The sequence below is a fragment of the Hypomesus nipponensis genome, chromosome 12, assembly GCF_054491055.1.
Source record: "Hypomesus nipponensis isolate SF chromosome 12, ASM5449105v1, whole genome shotgun sequence".
Taxonomy (NCBI): Eukaryota; Metazoa; Chordata; class Actinopteri; order Osmeriformes; family Osmeridae; genus Hypomesus; species Hypomesus nipponensis.
Genome location: NC_140372.1, coordinates 5971834 through 5995378, shown reverse-complemented (window position 1 = coordinate 5995378; position 23545 = coordinate 5971834). Strand labels below are relative to the sequence as shown.

The 23545-nt window shown below is 50.6% G+C and overlaps 1 protein-coding gene across 1 annotated transcript; it reads left to right on the top strand.

Moving 5' to 3' along the window:
* Positions 1-3996: 3996 nt before the first annotated feature.
* greb1 (growth regulating estrogen receptor binding 1) lies at positions 3997-22912 on the top strand. The gene is made up of 32 exons (XM_084668474.1): positions 3997-4175; positions 8321-8476; positions 8627-8734; positions 8859-9035; positions 9317-9499; positions 9900-10016; positions 10192-10293; positions 11060-11200; positions 11355-11477; positions 11726-11911; positions 12050-12430; positions 12528-12656; positions 12810-13055; positions 13178-13375; positions 13893-14073; positions 14168-14354; positions 14466-14602; positions 14700-15057; positions 15204-15319; positions 15531-15745; positions 16013-16439; positions 16761-16920; positions 17072-17174; positions 17287-17442; positions 17696-17832; positions 18021-18182; positions 18531-18735; positions 18842-19004; positions 20548-20908; positions 21030-21230; positions 21322-21460; positions 21854-22912. Exons 2-32 carry the CDS (start codon positions 8323-8325, stop codon positions 22015-22017), a joined length of 5817 nt encoding a protein of 1938 aa, XP_084524600.1. The 5' UTR covers positions 3997-4175; positions 8321-8322; the 3' UTR covers positions 22018-22912.
* The last annotated feature ends 633 nt before the right edge of the window (positions 22913-23545 follow it).

The window sequence follows — 23545 nt, the reverse complement described above, 5'->3', positions numbered from 1 at the left end:
TCACAAACACCTCCCCACCACACACACACATACACACCCATAGCTATACACACATGCACACACACTAACATAGACATTTAACTATACACACACCAGCACATACAGGCAGTTGTATGTGTGTATCTTCTCTATATCTTTTTCTTTCACCCTCTCTCCATTTTTCACTTTCTTATCCATGTCTCTATGCATCTCCATCTATCTCTCCATCTCTCAATTTCTCTTCTTCTCTCTCCATTTCCATCTATCCATGTCTTTCTCCCATGTTTCTCTCCCTATCTCTCTCTCTGTCCTTTCCCACTCCCCCCACCCCCACCCCCCCACTCTCTTGCACACGCAGGTCAAGCGGACTGAAGCTCACTCTCTCTCTTTCTCCCTCTCTCTCTCTTTCTCCATTTCTCTCTCTCTCTTTCTCCATCTCTCTCTCTCTTTCTCCATTTCTCTCTCTCTCTTTCTCCATCTCTCTCTCTCCATCTCTCTCTCTCTCTCTCCATCTCTCTCTCTCTCTCCATCTCTCTCTTTCTCCATCTCTCTCTCTCTTTCTCCATCTCTCTCTCTCCATCTCTCTCTCTCTCTCTCCATCTCTCTCTCTCTCTCCATCTCTCTCTCTCTTTCTCCATCTCTCTCTCATTTTCTTGTTAATTGACCCGTGGAGAGCTCTGGTGGAGTGTGGTTGCCGTGGCGGCAGGGAGAACAGCCTGTGAGAGAGCAGGGGACTGTCTCTTTACACCCTGCCGTCCCGTCACAAGTTGCTCACAGTGTGAGACGCACGAGTGTGTGATGTGTGCCATGAGTGTGCGTGTGTGTGTGTGTGTGTGTGTGTGTGTGTGTGCAGCTGTGCTCTCTCCCTTGCTCACGCGTAAAGATGGGTAATAATTGAATCACCTAATTCCACCCCCCACCCCCCTCTCTGACAGCACGGGTGGGGGGTGAGGGGGTTGAGAGGGGGGGAGATGCACCACTTCAGGTGAGGGAGATAATGGAGGGTGACATTTCTTTCCCACAATGCCGCAGGACAGACCAAGTGATACATGGTTTTCTTTCTGAAGGTTAAACTTAGAGAACCTGCCTTTGGCATTTCATTAGCGACTTGTTAAATACTCTTTTGGTAATAAAATGATTAAATTTTTTATTGCTGCTCAAATGAGGCTCTTTTTAAAGGGATTTAATGACTTTGGAGGGTCTGTGTGTGTCACAGAGCAGAGCCTAGGCTAGGCTGGATCAGTGTGTAAATGCCTAATGATAATGATATGCTTTACAGCTTGCAAAACCACTATCATTTTCATCAAAACGACTTTGACCATCGTTGTGTGTAAATTAGAAATACCTTCTTTTTTGCCTCTCATGAACACATTTGCCGTGGCCTGTGGGACTGGACTGTACAGCACAGCATCTGCACGTTCCCTTTATATCACCACTGGTTTATACTGATGCATGAAGTATGGGGCTGATGTAAAATATGGGATTGATTTGTAGACAGAGTTTATTGAGTATTGTTCAAGCGTTTATTAGAGCTTAGAAACAATTTAAAAGTAGTTTTCTCTTAGTTTACCTTGATAAAATAGCAGTACAGAAAAATTCATCAGTAAAAAAGTATCAGTTTATGAGATGACTTCTCCTGGAATCTCCTCTTCTCCTCTCCCAGCCTACCCCCTCCTCCCCCTCCTCAGCCCACCTCTCCTCCCCTCACCCCTTCACCCTCTGACAACCTTTACAAATCGTCCCCCCAGGCCGGGGGAACCGGGTCTGGTCCCGCCCGATGAATCACCCGCCCGCCCCCCTGCCCCGCTGGACCTCGTCCAACACCTGTTCTCCCATCAGGGGCCCGGCCCGGCCCGCACCAGCGCCGCACCAGCGCCGCACTGCCATAACTCACCAGGATTAGAGACCTCCACCTCAGCCTCTCTGCTGAGGCTGTGGCCCCCGTCTGAACGGCCCGGGTCGAAGGCTGAGGCCCAACGGGGGGCGGGAAGTGTTGACGAGAGTTGTTATTTTTAGGAGGAGTGTTGAAGTGAGGTGAGGTGTCGTCGGCTATGTCATTGGGGGGTGTGCGTGTCTTTTCATTTACCTTCAGTAACAACGGTGTGGCGTCGGTATTGCTCACTCACGAGGGCCGGAACGTCGTCACCACCGTGTGGACTCAGATCAAGACGAATACACTTCCCCCTCTCTCTCTCTCTCTCTCTCTCTCTCACTCTCTCTCTCTCTCACTCCGGTGTGGGCGAGGAAGGGGGGGAGGGCAGTGGGCGTATTAGCGCGTGACAACCCTGGAGTGCTCCCGTCACCAGCGGCTGTCTGTGGCGCCCGTGGGCACTTAGCGGGGGGACTGGAGCCCGTCATGATGACGGATTGCCTCAGAGAAGAGGAGGAGGAGGGGGGGGTGAGGTAGAGGAGGAGGGGGGGTGGAGGGGAGAGGAGGTAGAGGAGGGTGTGTGTGTGGGAGGAGGAGGAGGGGGGGTGGAGGGGAGAGGGGGAGAGGAGGTAGAGGAGGGCATGTGTGTGGGAGGAGGAGGGGGGGGGGAGAGGAGGTAGAGGAGGGTGTGTGTGTGGGAGGAGGAGGAGGGGGGGTGGAGGGGAGAGGAGGTAGAGGAGGGCATGTATGTGGGAGGAGGAGGGGGGGGGTGGAGGGGAGAGGAGGTAGAGGAGGGTGTGTGTGTGGGAGGAGGAGGAGGGGGGGTGGAGGGGAGAGGGGGAGAGGAGGTAGAGGAGGGCATGTGTGTGGGAGGAGGAGGGGGGGGGTGAGAGGAGGTAGAGGAGGGCGTGTGTGGGAGGAGGAGGGGGGGGGGAGAGGAGGTAGAGGAGGGCGTGTGTGTGGGAGGAAGGGTGGGGGGCAAGAAAGAAAATGAGAAAAAGAACGAGTGTGACGGTGTGTGGTGGCCCCGCGGGGTGACAGCGTGCGATGTGCTCGTGTCATTTTAATAATTCTGTCTCAGCAGAGATGAAGCAATGGAGATATGAGGCTGTCTTTTTCTCTCTCCCTCTCTCTCTCTTTCTCTCTCCTCCAGACTAAAATACATGTTAATGGAACCATTGTTTGTGCATGTGTGTGCGTGTTTTTAGTATTGGATGTGGCTGTGTGTGGGCTTATGTTCATGTATAACTTTGCCGTAGAGTGTGACACAATGACATCTCAGAAGCAGAATTAGATTCTTCTGGTAGAGTTATCCTGAATGGAGTCACAGATAGCTTTAAAAGTCACTTTGCACAGACAAACTTAAGACAACTTTAAAAGACTAAAATACATTTTACCCTAAACATGCAAGACAATTAAAAGTTCAAGTTTTGTATGAATGTATAAAAGCCTGCTAAATGTATGTCACTCGAACGCCTGTGACCATGTGCCTACATCCTTTCAACAACTCTGGTGAGAGCACCCGTTCATCACTCTTTCCGGAAGCTCTTCTACGCTTTTATTTGTTCTTGCAGTTTATCCAATCAGCCACAAGGGGGCAATTCGAGTCTGCTTTTATGCCGTGGGAGAATTCATCGATGTGTTTGTAATTAGAATAAGTATCCAGAAGAGGGCGACAACGTCTAACAAATCCAATGTAACTACTAACTGGGGGGAAAGTTGTACATTTTGGTCCGTTTAACTATTTACGTTTTGTACTATTTACAAAACAACATCAACAATAATACTTGTATGAATCAAAAGAAGAATGAATACGCTGAAAAACAACTTGAAACGGTATATTCAATGTTAACGGCCGGTATTTGCAAATTACTGCTTTAGCTAAGTGTATTAAACCAAGCAAAGAACATTAATTAAGCCAAGCCAAACATATTTTACACTAAATGTGCACAGGATGTCATGTTATGATCCCATCGCGAAAGATGTAATTGTTCGGTAATTGTTTGTAAAAAACGCAAAATTTCTTGAGTGGTTCCTACTCCACTGTTACAGTAATAAACGGTTTCGGATTAGTTCCCCGGCGGCTTTCCTCAGGTCTTCAATCAATGTTCGTGTCGCTTCGGACCATACCATTGTCTCCCGAAGGAGGAGGGACATTTGACTGGTGCGGTCAGAGAGGATGAGCGACCCACACGCGCGTCAACTGGATTAGTAGTAGCCTACTCAAGAAACGAAGTGGACATGTAGCCCCGGCGGAATATCCAATTAATTCTTAACGTAGACGTATTGCTTAAGGATAATCAACAAGACGTTACTTGAATAAAAGGTACGTTGACTTGGTGTTTTGTTGAATATCTTACTAACAGGTAAACCTTATTTCTCTTAAACTTATTTTTGTTTTACCCCCGTTATTGTAGCCGATGCTGTCTCATCGACACCATATTCTTTAAGCATAACGATGAGAACGATGTGGACTCAGTCCTATTAGTCGATACGCTGTAAGACATCAAACAGTCATATCAGGTATTTGACCACCATCGTTTCGTTTGCATGTTAACTGGACATAAAGTCATCAGCTACTCTTCCAAATAGCCTAGCCTAGCTTATTCCTTTCACGAGACAAGGAATGAAAGAATTGCAGAGTGAAAGCTGACCTCTCTAGTCACTACGGGATCGTTTATATGGAAACATATCGTTTAAGTGTATATATTTATACACTTTTTTGATCTGACTGTCTCCAGTTTCATTTTTTACAAATAATATGTTTGGAATGATTTGACCACAAGGGATGTTCATAGCAATGAGACTATTGTCAGTACCCGGTGTCGGCTCCATCCATCATCAGGGAATGGCGTTTCATCACATTGTCACTTTGATGCTCACTTAACTGAAATACTGAACTATCATCGACAATGTATTGTTGCGTTCTTCTTTCTATAACAAGAAAATTAAGACGACAGCAGTATTAGTTTATCACTTTGTTTTGTATACAAAGAAACAGGTAGCATTAACATAGTGCTGTCCAAAGATAAGACAACATAGTTGTGCATAAACAATGGCCAAAAGGTGTTATACCTAAATACTATAGAGTAGTACCTTAATATTTAATAAAATAATTGTTCCATAAAAAATAATGTTCCACATACATTCTTGAAAAAATCTTAGCATCATCAAAAGGAACTGAGATTGATTGTTTCTGGATATATGCTTTTCCTGGGCAGACAACACAAAGTGTGTGCGTCTGTGTGTGTGTGTCTGTGTGTCTGTGTGTGTGTGTGTGTGTGTGTTGTCTCTGTTCCCAAGGACAGATACTGGCTGTCTCAACCCTGCAGACTTTGATAATAAAAGGAACTATTAACAGATTCTGTCTCAAGGATGACAAAAAGATGAATCCCAGAGGCCAGTGTCCTGGCCCTGGTCCTTCCCTGGTCCTTCCCTGGTCCTTATCCTGGTCCTTCCCTGGTCCTTCCCTGGTCCTTCCCTGGTCCTAATCCTGGTCCTTCCCTGGTCCTTCCCTGGTCCTTCCCTGGTCCTTCCCTGGTCCTTCCCTGGTCCTTCCCTGGTCCTTCCCTGGTCCTTATCCTGGTACTAAATCTGAGTCTAAGTCCCGTCTGTGGTCCTGGTCTTGATCTGGGTCTGAGCCTTTGGTTCTAATGACTGAACCATATTAGCATGTTTCCCAGTGTGGCGACAGGAAGTGTTGCTACGGAGACAGGAGGTCAGGTGGTGCCTGCTCCTCTGGATCTCTCAGTGGAGGGGGTGTTGTTTTACACAGGTGGATGCACTGGAGTAGATTCTCTCACGCACACACACACATGCATACCTTCCCCCACTCTGCTCTCCTGCTCTGGCCTCCAGCTGTAGTGTGCATCATGACATCGATCCAAAGAGGTTTTGAGAAGAGGACCCTGAAAGAGCCTGTTTGCTCAGGGTCAGTGCATGGTAATGTAGAGAGCATCTGCTAAGCTGGACTGAAGACGCTAAGAGATTCCACATTCACCAGCTGACACCGAACTGCTACACATTCCTCTACCAACCCCCTAAGTCTCTCGTCCTTTATCCCGCTCTCTCTTTCTCTATGTTCCTCTCTCTCTCTCTGACTTACAATTCATGTTATAACTATTTTTCGCAAATTCTTTTTCGCTGCTTCTCAAACTCTAAGGAGCAGTGTGAGTGTGTGTGCGAGTGTGTGTGTGAGTGTAATGTGATCCTCCAGTGAGGGTGCAGGGGTGGTAGGTCAGGGGTCCGTGAGGGGAGGGGAGGGGTTGAGGGGCTGGCAGCAGAGAGAAAAGGCTGCTGGAATGAGGGTCTGCCTGGGAGAATGAGCCCTGACTGTCTGCCTCACCCTCCCAGCCTGACCTCTGACCCTTGGAAGTAGCCCTTTGTGTCCACTGAGCTGATGACACAAAACTGTAGCTGAGTGTGTGTGTGCATGTGTGTATGTGTGTGTATTTGTGTGTATGTGTGTGTGTGTATTCGTGTGTGAGTGTGCGCATGCAGGGGATTGGTCGCATCAAAGTTTGGACAGATCATTGTTATCTGGACTTGCCCTCTGACCTCGTGTTCATGAGATGCTCATGGATAAAGGGACGATGTGTGTGTGTGTGTGTGCGTGCGTGTGTGTGTGTGTGTGTGTGTGTGCGTGTGTGCGTGTGTGTGGGTGGGTGTGATTTAATGACTGCATTCTGTGTTTTCTTGTCCTTGTGTTCCCAGCCCAGCAGGTGATGTTTGTGCTTTTTACTGACTACCTTTATCCAACACACACATACACACACAACTTCTCTCTCTCTCTCTCTCTCTCTCTCTCTCTCTCTCACACACACACTTTACACTACACAATGGATGTACTGCCCAGCTATCAAGCCAACCAAGCTCAATTATATTTGACACAAAAAGTGACGTAGGTCTCCTCTGTAATTCACAAAATAAATATATATTCACATGTAATACATTCTGTATAACATCACTGAGACTCCTGCCAGACTGGAAAGGGGAGTGTATGTGTGTGTGCGTGTGGGTGTGTGTGTGTGTGTGGGGGGGGGGTGTACTCTAAAAACAGGCCAGGAGAGGATGGAAGAAGTAGGGGATGAAAGATGAGGGCTGAGTCATAAAACAGCTACAATCATGTTGCTCTTCCCTGAGGGATGAGGGAAGTGGGGAGTGGGGGGGATGAAAGGATGTCCCACCCTCCTGTAATGAGGAGAGGGGGCGGGAGTGGAGATGGGGGAGGGGGGCCGGGAGTCATCTGTGCTTTTATCTACCTCCCTCCTTCCTTTCCTCCCTCCTTGCCTGTTCCACTCCTTTTTCTATTCTTTCCATTCCTGCATTGTGGAGGTGTGATGACCTCCCTCCGTGTCTGGCCTGGGTCAGACTGGGTCATTACTTCTCTCCTTCTCTGTCTCCTTCCCCAAACTCAGGAGAACACCTTTGGAACTCACTGTTGGAGTTTCAGTGAGGTTTCTCCTTGTGTTGTCCTTCAGTCCCTCTGGTGAGAAAGAGTCTCTCAGTGTCTCCAGATAAAAGGCTGTAACCCGTGTTGAGAGGCTGTCTCAGTGTGTGTGTGTGTGTGTGTGTGTGTGTGTGTGCGTGTGGCAGCAGCATGTGCACTGCAGGGATTAGGTGAATAGGCTTTGTTGATATGTGTTTTTCCCTTCGACTAACCGTCAGAAAGAGGAGTGTTGCTTATGTACTCACACTTCAAAAACAAACACACACAATTTCTAACCCCCTCATGATAAATGTCCCACTTCACAAGGCCTAGTCACCACTAATTAAGACGTTGTGTTTACATATTTAATTGTGTATCAGATATGTAAATGATCTTGATACAAAATACTGTACAGTATACATAGTAATTGTATATCGACAAATACTATGTATACTGTACAGTATTTTGTGTCAAGATCATTTATATATATATATATATATATATATATATATATAAACATTATTTTACTATTTAGTTTAAATAGTTAGTCTAATGCAAATGTAAGTCGATACAGTACAGTAATAGAAGATCAGATGTTCTCTGGCATAGATGAGACTTTACTCCTTCCCTCCAAGCTGAGCCCACGTGTTGTTATGTGTGTGTGTGTGTGTGTGTGTGTGTGTGTGTGTGAGTGAGAGAGAACTCTCTTGGTCAGGGCAGTCTGACCCTTATGGTGGAGTTGATTGTTTATATTTAGACTGGGCACCCGCCTGGCTCTGTTTGTGTGTGTGTGTGAGTGTGAGTGAGTGCCTGGGAGTGTGTGCGTGAGTGTCTGCTGCTGGAAAGCTTCCTAAAGGAAGTGGATCTTGAAGAGTTGCAATAAACCCTGTCTAGTTATCAGTAGAAAGGCAATAAAAACAGAAAACGCCTTCTCTTTTTCTCTCCTCTCCATTCTCGTCCTCTCATTCTCTCTGGTCTGGCCCTCATCTCTTTGTGTGTCCATGTGTGTGCATGTATGTGTGTGTGTGTGTGTGTGTGTGTAGTCATGGGGAACTCGTATGCCGGCCAGCTGAGGACCACTCGTTTCGAGGAGGTTCTCCACAACTCCATCGAGGCGTCTCTGCGCTCCAACACGGTGGTTCCACAACCCGTCTTCTCCCAGCTCTACCTGGAGGCAGAGCAGCCCCCTGCTCACACTGGTACACACACACACACACACACACACACACATACATACATACACACTCTCTCTCACACACACATGCCCACACTCTCACACACACGCATCATTGCTCACTCTCTCACTGTCACTCCAGCGAGTGACAGAAACGGGTCCTGTTTCTCTACAGGGCGACCTGGCAATGAGGAAGAGGAGGAGGAAGATGGCTCGGAGTCTAACAGCCCCCCGGTCCCCTACCAGATGAAGCCCCCTCCGGAGGGCTGCTGCACCACCGACGGTACACACACACACACACACACACACAGAAACACACACAGAAACACACAAACACCCAAACACACAAGCATACTAGCAAACTGCCGCACTAACGCTCATCCATAACGCGTCCCGGCCTTCCTCAGGGTTCTGCCAGGCAGGCAGGGACCTGCGCCTGGCGTCTCTGACCTCTGCCCTCCTGGAGCCCCCTCCTGGCTTCCTGCTGGTGGGGACCAAGGCCCCCGGCCTCCCCGACACGCTGCTGGTGTGTGCCGTGGACCGGAGCTTCCTGCCTGACGAACGAGGACACAACGCACTGCTAGGTGAGGGTCACACACACACACACTCACGCACACACACACATGAATGTACGGAAGTAAAAGTGAGCTAAGAGGAACAAGGTCAGGGCACCCTTACCAGTGGTGCACACACACATACACACACACATACACACACACGTACGTAACTCTTAGCCCTCATAATAGGCTGGTGGTCACCATGGAAACAATTATTTGAATGGCCTTGAATATTGGGATTGCAATCCCAAACACACACACACACACACACGCACACTCACTCCCCTGCGCTCGTGTGCCTGTTGCAGGGTTTGCGGGCGCCTGTATGGGCTGTGGAGAGAAAGGCTTCCGCTACTTCACAGAGTTCTCCAACCACATCAACCTGAAACTCAGCACCCAGCCCAAGAAACAGAAGCTCCTCAAGTACCTGCTCCACAGGAGCCCCCAGGGACAGCTGGTCAGGGGGGCGCCCATCTACTGGAGGGGACCAGGTGAGGGGCGGGTGGAGGGGGGTGACAGGAGTGCCTGAAGGATGGGACAAGGGAGGGAGTGATGGAGGGAGGTCAAGGTGCGGCCTCCACACCTCCTCCTCACCGTGACCTTTGACCCTACTGTACTTGTGGGTTGATCGCCCAGAAAGGCCATGGGAACTGGAGGTTAGAGGTCAAAGGGTTTGGAGAGGTCAGAGCCTCAAGCTAATGCTAGACCACTGATCTCGCCAACAACCTGAAACATTCACACCTGGTCTGGTCTGGTCTAGGCTAAACTTGGCTGGGTCTGGATAGGTTAGGCTAAACTAGACTGGGCCTAGCGAGGGTAGGCTAGGGCCGGCTAGGCTTGGCTACGTTACGTTGTGTGTCTAAAGGTGTGTGTTTATGTTGGGTTTTGCAGACAGCAGATCACGTCAGACAACCTCAAACACCTCAGAGGGTCATGTGACCTCAGAGGAGCTGCTCCACAACCCTGCACTCCCCGCTCACCCTGCGCACACACCAGGCAGCTACACAGGTAGGTTATACACACACACACACACACACACTTATCTCAATCCAGTTCCTTCTCCTGCAGGGGGACTCTTTTAGTTGTAAACTCTATTTAGACTGAAATAAATAAACGTAATAAACTATCTAACTAAACTAAATCTCTCTCTCTCACTCACTCTCTCCACCCCCCCACTTGGCAGACGTCCCCCCTCTAACCAACGGCAGCCACGTCCCCCTATCCCAGCAGCCTTTGCAGCAGTCGTGCGCTCTCTCCAACGGGCCGTCAAGACCCACTGTTATAGGTAACTACCACGTGTGTGTGAGAGAGAGCTCTCCTGCAGTAAGGGTGTATGTGTGTGTTTGTGTGTGTTAAAAGCCTTAGTAGCAGTAAGTGTGGGGGGTGTGTCACCTTCTTTTGTTGTACCTGCCTTTCATATACCAACACTTGGGACCCTAAACGCCCCCCCTCCCCCCCTTCCCTCTGCCTGTCTTTGTTCCCCCACACTCTCTCCCAGACTGTCGCCTCAATAAAGCGGGGCAGTAAAGTCCTCTCTCTTTCTCTTTCTGCCCCTGTCTCATTCTGGGGTTTTGTTGTGAAACATGAAGCTTCCTTCCTTCCTGCCGGCCGGCCTGCCTGCCAGGGATTTCATTGGCTCTTTAACATGTGGGCTCTTTGTGCGAGTGCTGTTGCATATGAACAGCTTGTGTCTGTCTGAGGGCACAGAGGAAGGTCCTGGTTAATGTATAACAAAGGCTGAACTGTTTTATAACGGTACCAAACACTTCTACTGTCTGTCTGTCTGTCTGCCTCTCTTGTCTGACTATCACGCTGATAATATATTCCAGGTGGCTGATAATATATTCCAGGTGGTTGATAATATATTTCAGGTGGTTGATAATATATTCCAGGTGGTTGATAATGTATTCCAGGTGGTTGATAATGTATTCCAGGTGGTTGATAATGTATTCCAGGTGGTTGATAATGTATTCCAGGTGATGAAGAATGTACTCCAGAAGGTTGAGGGTTTTCCAGGTGTTTGATAATGTGTGTGTCTGTGTGTTTCTAAGGTCCTGCCACCCACGCTGGCCCTCCTAAGAAGAGACACAGAGGCTGGTCTCCTGAGTCTTCCTCAGGGCCAGAGCCTGCTGCCGTCAACATGTCCACCTCTTCATCCTCCTCCTCCTCTCACATCACCCGAAACAAGACAGGTAGAGGGCTGTGTTAAAGTGTGTGTGTGTGTGTTTTCCTTTGCTTCAAACTTTGTCAAATGTGTATGAGGCGTGTATGTTTTTGGTGTTTATTCTGTCTGGTAAATGCCTCAGTGTGTGTGTGTGTGTGTGTGTGTGTATGCCTGCGTTCCAGACAGTGCAGGTGCAGTCAGCACCCCCCAGGGGTCCTCGCTGACCCCGCCCTCCCCAGGGCTGTCCGTCACAGTGCCTGATCAGCTCCTCCACACCTGCAGACTCCAGCCTGTCATCTTCAAAGGTAAGGCTGTGTGTGTCTCTATCTGTTTACCCCTCCACCCTCCATCCTTTCATTCTTCCATCCTTCCTTCTCTCCTCCCTTGATCCTTCCATACCTAAATCTTTACTAGTTGCTCATTGCTTGTCTTCCTCTTTGGGGGAAATATTCCACAGTTAAGTTACTGTCCTCCAGCTCCTGCTCTCATCACTGTATCATGTCTGACAGCAGTGTGTGTCTGCGTGTCTGTGTGTGTGTGTGTCCCTCCCCAGGTCACGGCGCGCTGCCCCCCCTGGTCGGTAACGTGGGGGAGGTGTGTGTGAGCCCCCTGCTGCATGACTGCTACCAGAGCTCCCAGACCCTGCCCCAGGTCTACCAGCACTACGGGCCCTCCCCCATCCAGCCCCTCTCCACCCAGATGCAGGTCCTGCTGACTGTCTACTACCTGGTGCAGCTCGGTGAGATGGGGTGGAGGGAGAGGGGAGAGATAAAGGGATGAAGGGTTTGTGTGTGTCCTTCATCAAAGCAACTCGAATGTGATTGGCTGCGAGCTCCACGCGGCTCCAGTAAAACTCCTCGCGATTGGCTGTCCGCAGGGCCAGACCAAGTGCCTCTGATCGAGGACCTGGAGCAAATCTTCATGCGCTCCTGGAGAGAGTCCCACCTGAGTGAGATCCGCCAGTACCAGCAGCCCCAGCCCTCCCCTCTCCCCCAGCCCCAGGGCCCCTCCGGCGGGCTCACCCTGCCCCAGGCCCAGGCCCAGCCCCTCACCCCCAACCAGCTGCCCTGGCTGGCCCAGCTGGCTGCCTCGTCGTGCGGGGCGGGGGTGCTGGTCCTGGGGGAGGGCAGCAGCCTGGCCCAGGGTCTGGCCGAGGTGTTTTCCAGTCTGATGGAGGGGAGACTCACACACACCAACTACGTGGTCATCATCTGCACGGCCGCGGGCCAGGAGACCCAGTCCTGCGTGGTGGTGACAGGTGTGGTGACATCTGAAACCTCAGTGTGTGTGTGTTGTGTGTGTATCAGTGTGTTGTGTGTGTGTGTGTCTGACCCCTCTCTGTGTGTGCGCATCAGGGAAGCACCAGTGTCGTGCCTTGGCTGAGAGCATGCTCTCTCCTGCCGAGGGCCTGAAGGAGATCACCCAGCAGCTGTCCTCTGGTCTCACCCAGGATCTCACAGCCTTCTGCCACTCCCTGGGCCCAGGTAACACCAGCCAGCCGCAGTGTGTGTGGGTGGGTGTGTGTGGGTGTGTGTGGGTGGGTGTCACTGCTTTCACTGTGTGATGGGCACTGTTTCTGTTTTCTTATGTATGTGTGTGTGTGTGTGTATGTGTGTGTGTGTGTGTGTGTGTGTCAGACGGGAACATGGACACCCTCTTGGACAGTGTTACCACGGAGACCAGCAGCCAGCCTTCTCCCTTATCCAGCAGCCAGGAGTCAGCAGCTTCGACAGAGAGCCCCAAAACACACGCACACAGAGACACACGCACTGACACACACACAGACACAGACACACGCACTGACACACACACACACACACGCACAGTCACACACACTGACAGTCCCAAAGAGCGAGGCCAGAGCCCCAAGGACAGATGCTCAGGTTAGTGTTCCAGTCTCTCATCAGACAGACAGCAATGGAGCCATAATGTATGTGTCAGACCTTGATCACAGGAATCAAATATGTGGGTGTTAACGTGCGTGTCCATGCGTGTGTGTGTGTAGAGTACTGTGTGGAGTGGCGTCAGGTGCGTCCCATCCAGCTGGCCGTGGCCAGGAAGCTGCTGTCCCACGTGTGTGCCATCGCTGACTCTAGCACCCAGAACCTGGACCTGGGCTCCTTCGACAGGCTCCACTTCCTCATATGTGTGCCCCCCTCCCAGATCACCTTCCAGCAGACCCTGCTGCACCTCTGGAACTCTGGTACTCTGCCTCTCCTCCACTTCCCCTCTCTTCTCCTCATCCTCTTCTTTCTCTCCTCCTCTACCTGCTCCTCTCCTCTTGTCTTCCTTTTCCTCTCCCCTTCTTCCTTCTCTCCTTTCTTCTTATTCCTCTCCAGTTGCGGTTCTAGACTAATTTTACTGGGGGGGGGCAAGGGGGGGCCAGTGTTTAATCAGAGGGGCACATAAAAAAACGGAAACAAATGATATTCAAACATTAAATACTTTAATTTGGCTTTACATTAAAATCATACAAACGTCTCGTCACGACTAGAAGAAGAAAAATTCAGCTCAGGGGGGCCACAGGGGGGGCCAGGGACATATTTACACGGGGCACTGGCCCCTGTAGACCCCCGTGTAGAAACGTCCCTGTTCCTCTTCCTTCTCCTCTCCCTTTTCTCCTTTCTCTCCTTTCTCTAATTCCTCATTTCTCTCTGTCTCTCCGTATGTGTGTATTAATCCCTGCCCCTGTGTGTGTGTGTGTGTGTGTGTGTGTGCAGGGGTCCTCCAGGAGCTGGGTCTGGAGCAGGAGTGTTCGTCCCAACAGGAGGGTGAGCGCTACGTGGTGAAGATGGACCAGGACGCCAGGGCGCGCATTGATGACCTCATACAGGAAGCACACAGGAACACATACACGCTCTACATTCTGGTCCACGATCATGCTCACTGGGATACCAGCAGGTGTGTGTGTGCTAAACTGTGTGTTCAACTTCACTTTTCGACGTCCAACCGTGATACAACATTGAACCCTTCGATGTTGTGTGTGTGTGTCCAGCGGGCTGTACAGTGGCACAGGTGACGCCGGCCTGGGATTGGTGGACCGCCTGCTGAACTCTCCTCAGATCCGGGACGCCCCCAACATCCTGACCCTCCACGTGACCTCGTTCCCCTTCGCCCTGCAGACGCAGCACACACGCATCAGCCCCTACAACGAGATCCACTGGCCTTCCGCTTCCAACAACGTACGACACACACACACACACACACACACACACACACACACTGCAGATCCTCCTTCCTCTTATCCTCATGCTCAGTGTGCATGAGACCAATGTGTGTGTGGGTGTGTGTAGGACGTGGACCTGTACCATGAAAGGACGCGGTACTTTGGTGTGTCGGAGCAGCTGGAGTCGGCTCACTCGGGCAGCGGTCTTCCTCTGCTGCGATACGACAGCTCCTTCGAGAGCATGGCCTCAGCCCTGGAAGAGAGGTAAAACACTCACACCCACACACCCACACACACTCACTCATCAAAGACACACACACAAACACCCCCTCCACCTCTACTACCCTGTCCTCCTGTGCAGGTTCCCTAAGCTTCACAGTGCAGTGATCCGGACCCAGGTTCTGGTCCAGCACTACTCTGTGGCCCTCATGGCTGTGTCTGGCCGTGTGGGGGACTCTGGCGAGCACAGCCTCCACAAGCACACCTCCGTGGAGACCCTGGAGATCGTCCAGAGCCTGCTCAACTCGGCTCAGCGCTGCCCCGCCCACCACGGTCACATGGTGCTGCTGCGCATCCCCTCGTTGGCCCTGGCGGCGTGGGCCCACCAGCGACTGACCAATGTGAGAGAGCGTCTGGGCCTGCAGGAGAAGTTTGAGATCGTCCTGGGCAACCCCAGTCGGGAGCTCAGCATCGGAGCGTGCTTCACCCAGCGAATCAGGGTAGGCCTGGCAGTCAGCTGACTGGCACCCTGGGGTTCTACTGAATGGCAGTTTGTGTTCAAAACAGAACAGTTACTGTTACTCAGTTTGGTGATGATAGTGGATAACACCTGTGTGTGTGTGTGTGTGTGTGTGTGTGTCTCCAGGCCTGGCTGAAGGTCCAAGATGAGGACTGGGTTCCTCATACCTACCTGGAGCTGGAGGCCCTGCCCTGCCTGCTCATCCTGTCAGGAGCAGACCCCCTGGGGGAGTCTCTGCCCAGGTACACACACACACACACCTACAAACACACACACAATCACACTAACATTAACACACACACACTTGTAAACAAATGTACGCACAAATACATCTATAAACATAGCACAGAGACACATGAACAGATAAATACACATGCACACACATCGAGTCATGCACACACAAACATACACCAACACACACACATCCCATCCTGATTGGTTGTCTGTCCCCAGGTCGTTGAAGTACTGTGACCTGCGTGTCATAAGCTCCTCCTACCTGCAGCGCACGGCTCTAGAGCAGGAGCTGGGATTGGCTGCCTACCTGGTGAAGGCGGAGTCTCAAGAGTCGCGCCCCCCCCATGCCCCCGGCCTTGACAGTGACCTCTTGGAGAGCGACCCCGATAAACTCAGCTGCACTGACAACGAGGAGGAGGAGGGGCAGGACAGTGGTGAGCACACACACTCTCACACACACACACTCTCACGCACGCACACACTATCTACCTATCTCTCTCTATCACTCTATCACAGCAGTCAAGATTTTCTAGTTCATGATGGGTGGGTTATCTTAAATACTTGAATACAGCAATAATACAGCAATAATACAGCAATAATACAGCAATAATACAGCAATAATACAGCAATAATAAAGCAATAATACAGCAATAATACAGCAATAATACTGCAATCCGAACAATCTCTTCTCTTCTCCTCAGGCCTCAAGTCTTCAGGGTTGCGCCACTCCCCTCCCTCCCCCACCAGACCCCCCCCAGACAGCGCCCCCCCAGAACAGACCCACACCACTCCTCCAAACCCCCCCAACCCACCCAGGGTCTCAGACACCCCCTCCTCCGCCCCAGCCCCCTCCCCCGCCCCTGCTCTCTCTTCCGCCCCCTCCTCCGCCCCCGTCGACGGCCCCCAGGCCCAGCGCAGAGCCTCCAAGTCCACCTCCTCAGACTCTTCCTCCCCCCGCACCCCCTCCCCCCTCCAGAGCTGCTCCTGGTCCCGGGGGGTGAACCGCCCCCCCTCCGTGCTCCTGCCCCGCGCCCTCTATGACATCATGACAGCGAGCGACGGCAGCGGCCTCCCTCGCTGCACGTCCTTCCTGCCTCACCTGTCCGTGTCCTGGGCCAGCAGCTTCAGGTGAGCAGCGGCGCACCATCACTGGTGGAATACTGGGGGACGCTTGATTTGCACTCCGGCGTGCACCTACTGTCCTCTCCTGCTCAACAAGATCAGGACGTGCAGGGCTCAAAATCGACCGGCTAGCTCTTGACAGTGACACATTACACGAAAATGTGGATGTAGAGCTAATACAAATAAAAAACGTCCTGAGGATGTGTACTATGTAACGCCTCACTGCTGTTAGTAGCTTCTGAGAGCTACTTTGATCAACGATGACAGCTGATATTCTCATGTGATCGTTTTATTCGAACCCCCTGTCCTCCCTGCGGTCCCCACCAGGCCCCTGCTCAGCAAGATGATGACCTGCACAGAGCAGTCCCTGTACTACCGCCAGTGGACCCTGCCCCGCCCTCACCACATGGACAGCAGCAACCGGGCAGCCGAGGGGCGGGCAGACAACTTCCACCCTCGGAGACTGCTGCTCAGCGGGCCTCCACAGGTACACACACACACACACACACACTTTAAGACACGAACACACACTCAGACACTCTTTGTGACAAACAACAATGAATGGAGACACACAATGATAAATACATTGTGCACATGTGCATGGTGTGTAAATGGTATATTTCAATGCCCTGGTCCAGGTGGGAAAGACTGGGGCGTACCTGCAGTTCCTGGGCATCCTGTCTCGCATGCTCATCAGGCTGATGGAGGTGGACATCTACGATGAGGAGGACATCAACTACAGTAGGACCCCTTCTACAACCACAACCTAGAACCCTCTAGAACCTTCTAGAAACCTGGCATGGGGGAACTCTCGTTCATATTTGTGTGTGTGTGTGTGTGTGTGTCTTCTCAGGTACCAAGGAGGAGTGTGTGCAGTACCACCCAGCCCACTCCCGCTGGCCCGACCCAGACAGCATGAGGAGCATGCCCTTCGACTACACCATCCACGACCCTAAATATGAGGACATCAGCTCTGTCTACTGCCCAGACTACACGCCCAGCACCGACGGTAGGGCCGGGCTGGCCTCCAGGGGCGCCCAACCACAGCCTGGTGGAAGAGGGACACAAAATATCAACAATCTCAGTCTTTTTTTAGTTAGTAAAAATGTGATGCTAATGCGATGATATGGGTTGCCAAGTATTGTATTGATTTCTGTAAAGGGGAGGGTTAGCTTAAATTGTAACGTGTATTAAAATGCGTCATGGAGCAGCTGTTGCCGGGATACTTCCTGACTGGCCCTTGCCCCTGCCTTCCCCCCTAGGAAACCCCAGACGACAGGAGGAAGTGTACCTGCGGAGACGCACGGCCAGGATCAAGCTGTCGAAATACGCTGCCTACAACACCTACCATCACTGTGAGCAGTGTCACCTGTACATGGGCTTCAGTCCCAGATACCAGGTCAGAACACACACACACTTACACTTACACACACACATGCACTTACACACACACACACGTGCTCTTACACACACACAGGAAACTTATGCTCTAAAATCTCACTTAGTCTGACAGCATTTGCATGATGCCCTAAACTTCTCCTATGTGTGTGTGTGTGTGTGTGTGTGTGTGTGTGTGTGTGTTTGCAGATGTACGAGTCGACGCTGCATGCCTTCACCTTCTCCCACCTGCTCCTGGGGACAGAGATCCAGCTCTACTTCATCATCCCCAAATCCAAAGAGCACCACTTTAGCTTCAGCCAATCAGGGGGCCAGCTGGAGAGCATGAGGCTGCCTCTCGCCTCTGATTGGGTAAGCCAACCTGAACCCAGCCTCTTGTCCAATCACAGAGCACAAAAACTTCACCGTAGCAAAAAGAAGCAAGAAGTGAACAAGTTAATCAGCCCAGAGTGGAATCTCTTTTCCACCAGCATGGTGGACTAAAGATCACACAGGTCTTAATGTTATATTGTGTCAAACTTGATCTACTTGGTTTCACAATTCTGACTTGACTTTCAATGAATTAGTTTCTTTCTTGACTTGTATCCCCCTGTCTGACTGTTAACAGAGATGTGATCTGCTAATCAAATCAAACATAAAACAAAATGGTGGACTTGACTTCAGTTGGGACTGGTCGTGTGTGTCGCTTCTCCTCAGCAGAACCCAGACAGCATCAAGAGTCCCATCTTCACGCCCACCACGGGCCGCCATGAGCACGGCCTGTTCAACCTGTACCACGCCATGGACGGAGCCTCACACCTCCACATCCTGGTCGTCAAGGAGTACGAGATGGCCGTGTACAAGAAGTACTGGCCCAACCACATCATGCTGGTCCTGCCCACCGTCTTCAACGGAGCCGGGATCGGTGAGCTGACCTCACACACACACACACACTCAGATTGACATACACACACACCACACACAAGCACACACTAATAACTCCCACTCCCTGCAACCTCCCTCTACCATAGGTGCAGCCCACTTCCTGATTAAGGAGCTTTCCTATCACAACCTGGAGCTGGAGAGGAGTAGGCGGGTGGAAGGCGGGGCTACGGCAGGGGAGGTGTGGCCTTTCATCATCCTCTCTGACGACTCCTGTGTCATGTGGAACACTGTGGATCTCGACTCACTCGGGTACACACACACACAGACAGACAGACACACACACACACGGCTCACACCAGAACACACGACCACCTACAGGGATGCAAACGGCGCGCTGTTCGGCGCCTCCCGCTTTTTTCACGTCAGTTTGGGTGACTTGTGTGAATCGTGCAGATCCGAAGAGTTTTTTTTTTAAGGGGGGGGGGGGGGCTGATTATAATTGCACCAACAGTAATTCTGGATTGCCTCCACCAAACAAGTAAATAGGAAATAAGCAAATCAGCAGTATGTGCGCAAGCCTACTCGTGTGTCTTCTTGCTGCGTATCTTTTACTGTCTATGGCGAGGTGACTCAATAGGCAGATCCGGACCTAGACGCAATACAAGCAAGTTTTCATTGGTGCGTGTCCAATCTAAAGCTCTGTAATAACTGTAATCACCATGACAACTCACTCACTCAACATTGGCCGCAACCTTTCTGGGTCACGCAGGTCGTGTGTGTCATTGGCAACAACGCAGGCTCATCAATTTGGCCAGCAATGGCTAGCAATTTCGTCAACAAATACCAAGAAATAGGTTGCAGCAGTTTTTCTTTTGACTACACTTGCAAAATCCGCTAATAGGACTGAGCTCGAATAGCTTCGGCGACTTTTTATAGTACAAAATCCAGACATCCCGAAATGCAGAAACTCATTTCCGGGAGATGATTGCAGCATTTATCCAGTGACCGTATAGTTTTGAAGCACCAAAAAAACTGTTCAAAGCAGCTCCATTCAAGTCCCTGGATGCTGGGCTTCAACAGAGAAATGCACTGTGACGTTATGGGAAAGTATGAGAAGGAAATCGAGTCAGTCGACCTGCTACTATAATGTATCTGATTCTGAACGAACTCGTCTTCGAGATGAACGTGTTCTAACACATTCAAAATGTTAACACAATAGTAAATATTTGACCGTACATTTTTTTGGACATTTTAGGGGAAGCCGAGTTTCCCTTGCAGTCTTAAAGAAATCGCCTACTGTCATGGATTTTATTGGGAAGGTGACCATACACAGCTTGTGGCAAGTAGAATAAACTACCTCTCAAAAGTAAGACCCTACAGGCTTTGTCCCCTATTGATCCTGTGGTGAGGGGCCATTCCCAGGCTACTCAGCTGAAGGAGTTGGCTTGGATCATCAACATTTAGTGCCCTTAGGTGGCCAGGAAGAAGAGGAAGGAGTAAAACCAGAAGAAGTGCTATATAGTTTAATAAGAGTTTATGTATCGGAATAAAAAATGAAATCGAATATTCCAAATAAGTGTTGGTGTATTTTGATCTTCAGAATGTCATTTTACTCAATTTGCATGTAGAGGTGGGCCAGGGATGTCAGGGGGTTGGTGGCAAAGTAAGGATATGGATATTTGCTGCGGGGCGAGGGCTGAAATTACTTCTCTCTTTTTTGACCATACATGTGTTTGCATCCCTGCACCTACAGTTCCTCCCTCTCTCACGCGCGATATCAGATGCTAGTACACATTCAATCTTTTCTCCTGTCTCACACGCACCTCTCCTCCCCCCCCCCCCCCCCCAGCAGCTCAGGCCCGGTGGAGAGGAACGTGTCCCTGAAGCAGGTGCTGCAGCACATGGAGGCGTGCCCCCAGCTGCACCAGTACGCACTCTGCGGCATCAGGCAGTGGAGCAGCCGGGGGGCGGGGGGCCCGGGGGGCCCTCACCGGGAGCCCTTCTCCCGGGGTCACCTCCACGACTTCCTGCTCCTGAACGTGGAGCTGAGCCGGGACGTGCAGTACGACCGTGAGCGCTTCACCTGCGAGGACGTGGACTTCTCCCTGCGGGCGCACAGCGCTGGCCTGCTGCACTGCCGCTTCAACAACTACAGCGTGATGAAGAAGCAGATCGCCATCGGAGGATACCTCACCTTCATCATCAAGACCAAGGTGGGCCGGAGGCCCGCCCGCACGCACTGGGCATCTTCACGTTGACGTGAACACACACGCGTGTGCTATGCGAGTGTGTGTGTGTGCTCACATGTGTGTGTGTGTGTGTGTTGTGGCCCAGGTGTCGGACGTCCCCACCTCGGTGCAGCCCTCCCAGTACATCTGTGCCCCCGACAGCAAGCACCTGTTCCTGGCCACGCCTGCACAGCTGCTCCTGGAGAAGTACCTGCAGTACACCAGCCACCACCTGTTCCCCCTCAGCACAGACAACTACACACACCCCATCCTGTCTGTGGACTGCTACCTCAACCTGGGACCTGAGGTACACACACACACACACACCTGGGCACGCAAGTGAACGTGCTCTCTTGTATGTAAGATCCAAAGCTAATAATGGTCTGTGTTTAACCCAGGTGACGGTGTGTTTCGTGAGCTCCAAGCCTCGCTCCATCAACATCAGCACCACAGGGCTGCTCTTCAGCGGTCTGCTGCTCTGCTTCTGCGACTCCTTCGTCACTCCGGGCTTCCTTAAGAAGTTCCACTTCCTCAAGGGTGCGCAACACAGACACCACCACACACACACACACACACACACACACACACACACACACACACACAGGCTGAGATCGAGGTCGAATCTCTGACGCATCTGAGTCTGTTCTCCTCTTTGATATGATCTTATTTATGATCTTATTTACAATTTACGATAAATTGTTTTCTTTTTTTGATTTTTAGTTCCTAGGATTAGTTAGACTACTGTACTTTTTGATTGAAGATCCGTATATGTATATACGTTTATTGTTTGCACCTTCCGGCCACAGTAAATTCCATGTTTGTGTAAACCTACATGGCGAATAATACCAGATTCTGATTCAGATTCTTCCCTTTCCCCACCTACCCTCTCCCTCCCTCTCCCTCCCTCTCCCTCCCTCCCCCCCCCCCCAGGAGCGACCCTGTGTGTGATCTGTGCAGACCGCAGCTCTCTCCGTCAGACGGTGGTGCGTCTAGAGCTGGAGGACGAGTGGCTCTTCCGTCTGAGCCACGAGTTCCAAACGGCCAACGCCAAGGAGGACCGCCCCCTCTTCTTCCTCACCGGGAAACACATCTGACCCCCCCCCCATCCTGACCTTTGACCCCCCCCTGGTCCCAGACCCTCGACCCGTGCCTCAAACCCTCGCCTTGACCCTCTCCTTTGTCAGAGATGAGTCATCCACAATGGAAGCCAAAGACCTTTGGGTTCTCTTCACCGACATCCAGGGCAAGGTGTTTACAAAACTCTGCTAAGATGCTCTCCTCGTCATGTTCCACAGAACTCTCTTCTCATCACGTGGAGGGAGCATCTCCATAGCTACAGACCAAATGCTGTCTGTCTCTCTCTGTACAACTGGAATTGCTCATATGTAAATAGTGTCGTGTTCAATCAAGTGTTAGTATTTCTTCTACAATCAATCTTTGATTCTCTCTTTGTAAAAACAATCATTCCACTGGGTTTGTGTATGTGTGTGTGCGTGTGTGTGTGTGTGTGTGTGTGTGTGTGTGTGTGTGTGTGTGTGTGTGTGTGTGTGTGTGTGTGTGTGTGTGTGTGTGTGTGTGTGTGTGTGGGTGGGTGGGTGCGTGCGTGTTAACAGCCATTTGTAATGTTGAGATGTTCTTTCTGATGACATTTTGTACCAAAATATTTTTTTTGTTTGTCCAGTTGGACCAAGCTTCGACAAGATTACATATTTGGAAAATATTTTTGACAGTTTTGTGTCATATAATGAACAACTTATCTATGTATTAAGTTTTCTATAGTGACTCTATTTTAGAGTTTGTTACTCATATTTTAATGTTCCATGTCTGAGTCCTGTGTGTTTGTATTGGTGTGTGTTATTGCCATTGGTGATATTGCCATGTAGAAAAAGTACTAAATGCATTTTGTTTCATACCATTTCACTTTGTGCTGTTTGCATGATACTGTAGATTTATCTGGAATAGGTTTTTAGGATTTTTACAATAATTGTTTGAAGCAAAAATGGATCCAAAACTATTTTAAAATCACTGTGGTGCCTTTTATTTTGTTATTACAAAAAACAATTTTATTCCAAGAGAACTCAGTGCAACTTTTTACCACTAGAGGGCTCTACACTCCTTTCATCACCCTTTTCTGCTCCACCCAGGAAAGTGGCCCTCTGGCCAGCAGATGGCAATATGCTCAGCTGCCTACTAATACACAAACTTCCATTTATAACCTTATCCAGTTTCACAACGTGTTTTGCCATCCAAAATAGTTGTTTGTGACCTGAAACAGAGTTAAATGTGGAGGTTCTTTGTTGAGGGAGGTGTAGGACTCACAGCCACACAAGCAGCAGCAGCAGATGAAGGTCTTAGCGATAAAAGGTCAGGGTTCACCGGACACAAAACAAAGGTCCATTCTCCTCACCCAGGAAGCACATCTGAACCTTCCTTAACATAGTGACCTTTGACCTCTCGTGTTCGCGGAGGGAACAGAGTCAGTTGACCCCTGAGCGCTGTAACTGAGACGAGAGGTCAGCTCTGTGTTGGGAGTCTGTAGGGGGAGTCCGTCTCCTCTGGCTTCTCAGGGGGGGGGGGGGGGGGGTGAAGCAGAGGTCAGGGTTCAGTGTTCTCTGCTGGCCA

Coding starts and splice junctions, on each gene's coding strand:
- greb1 (XM_084668474.1), top strand. CDS start 8,323: ATGGGGAACTCGTATGCCGGCCAGCTGAGGACCACTCGTTTCGAGGAG. Junction 16,921..17,071: donor TGCTCAGCGGGCCTCCACAG/GTACACACACAC, acceptor GCCCTGGTCCAG/GTGGGAAAGACTGGGGCGTA. Junction 18,183..18,530: donor TGCCTCTCGCCTCTGATTGG/GTAAGCCAACCT, acceptor TCTCCTCAGCAG/AACCCAGACAGCATCAAGAG.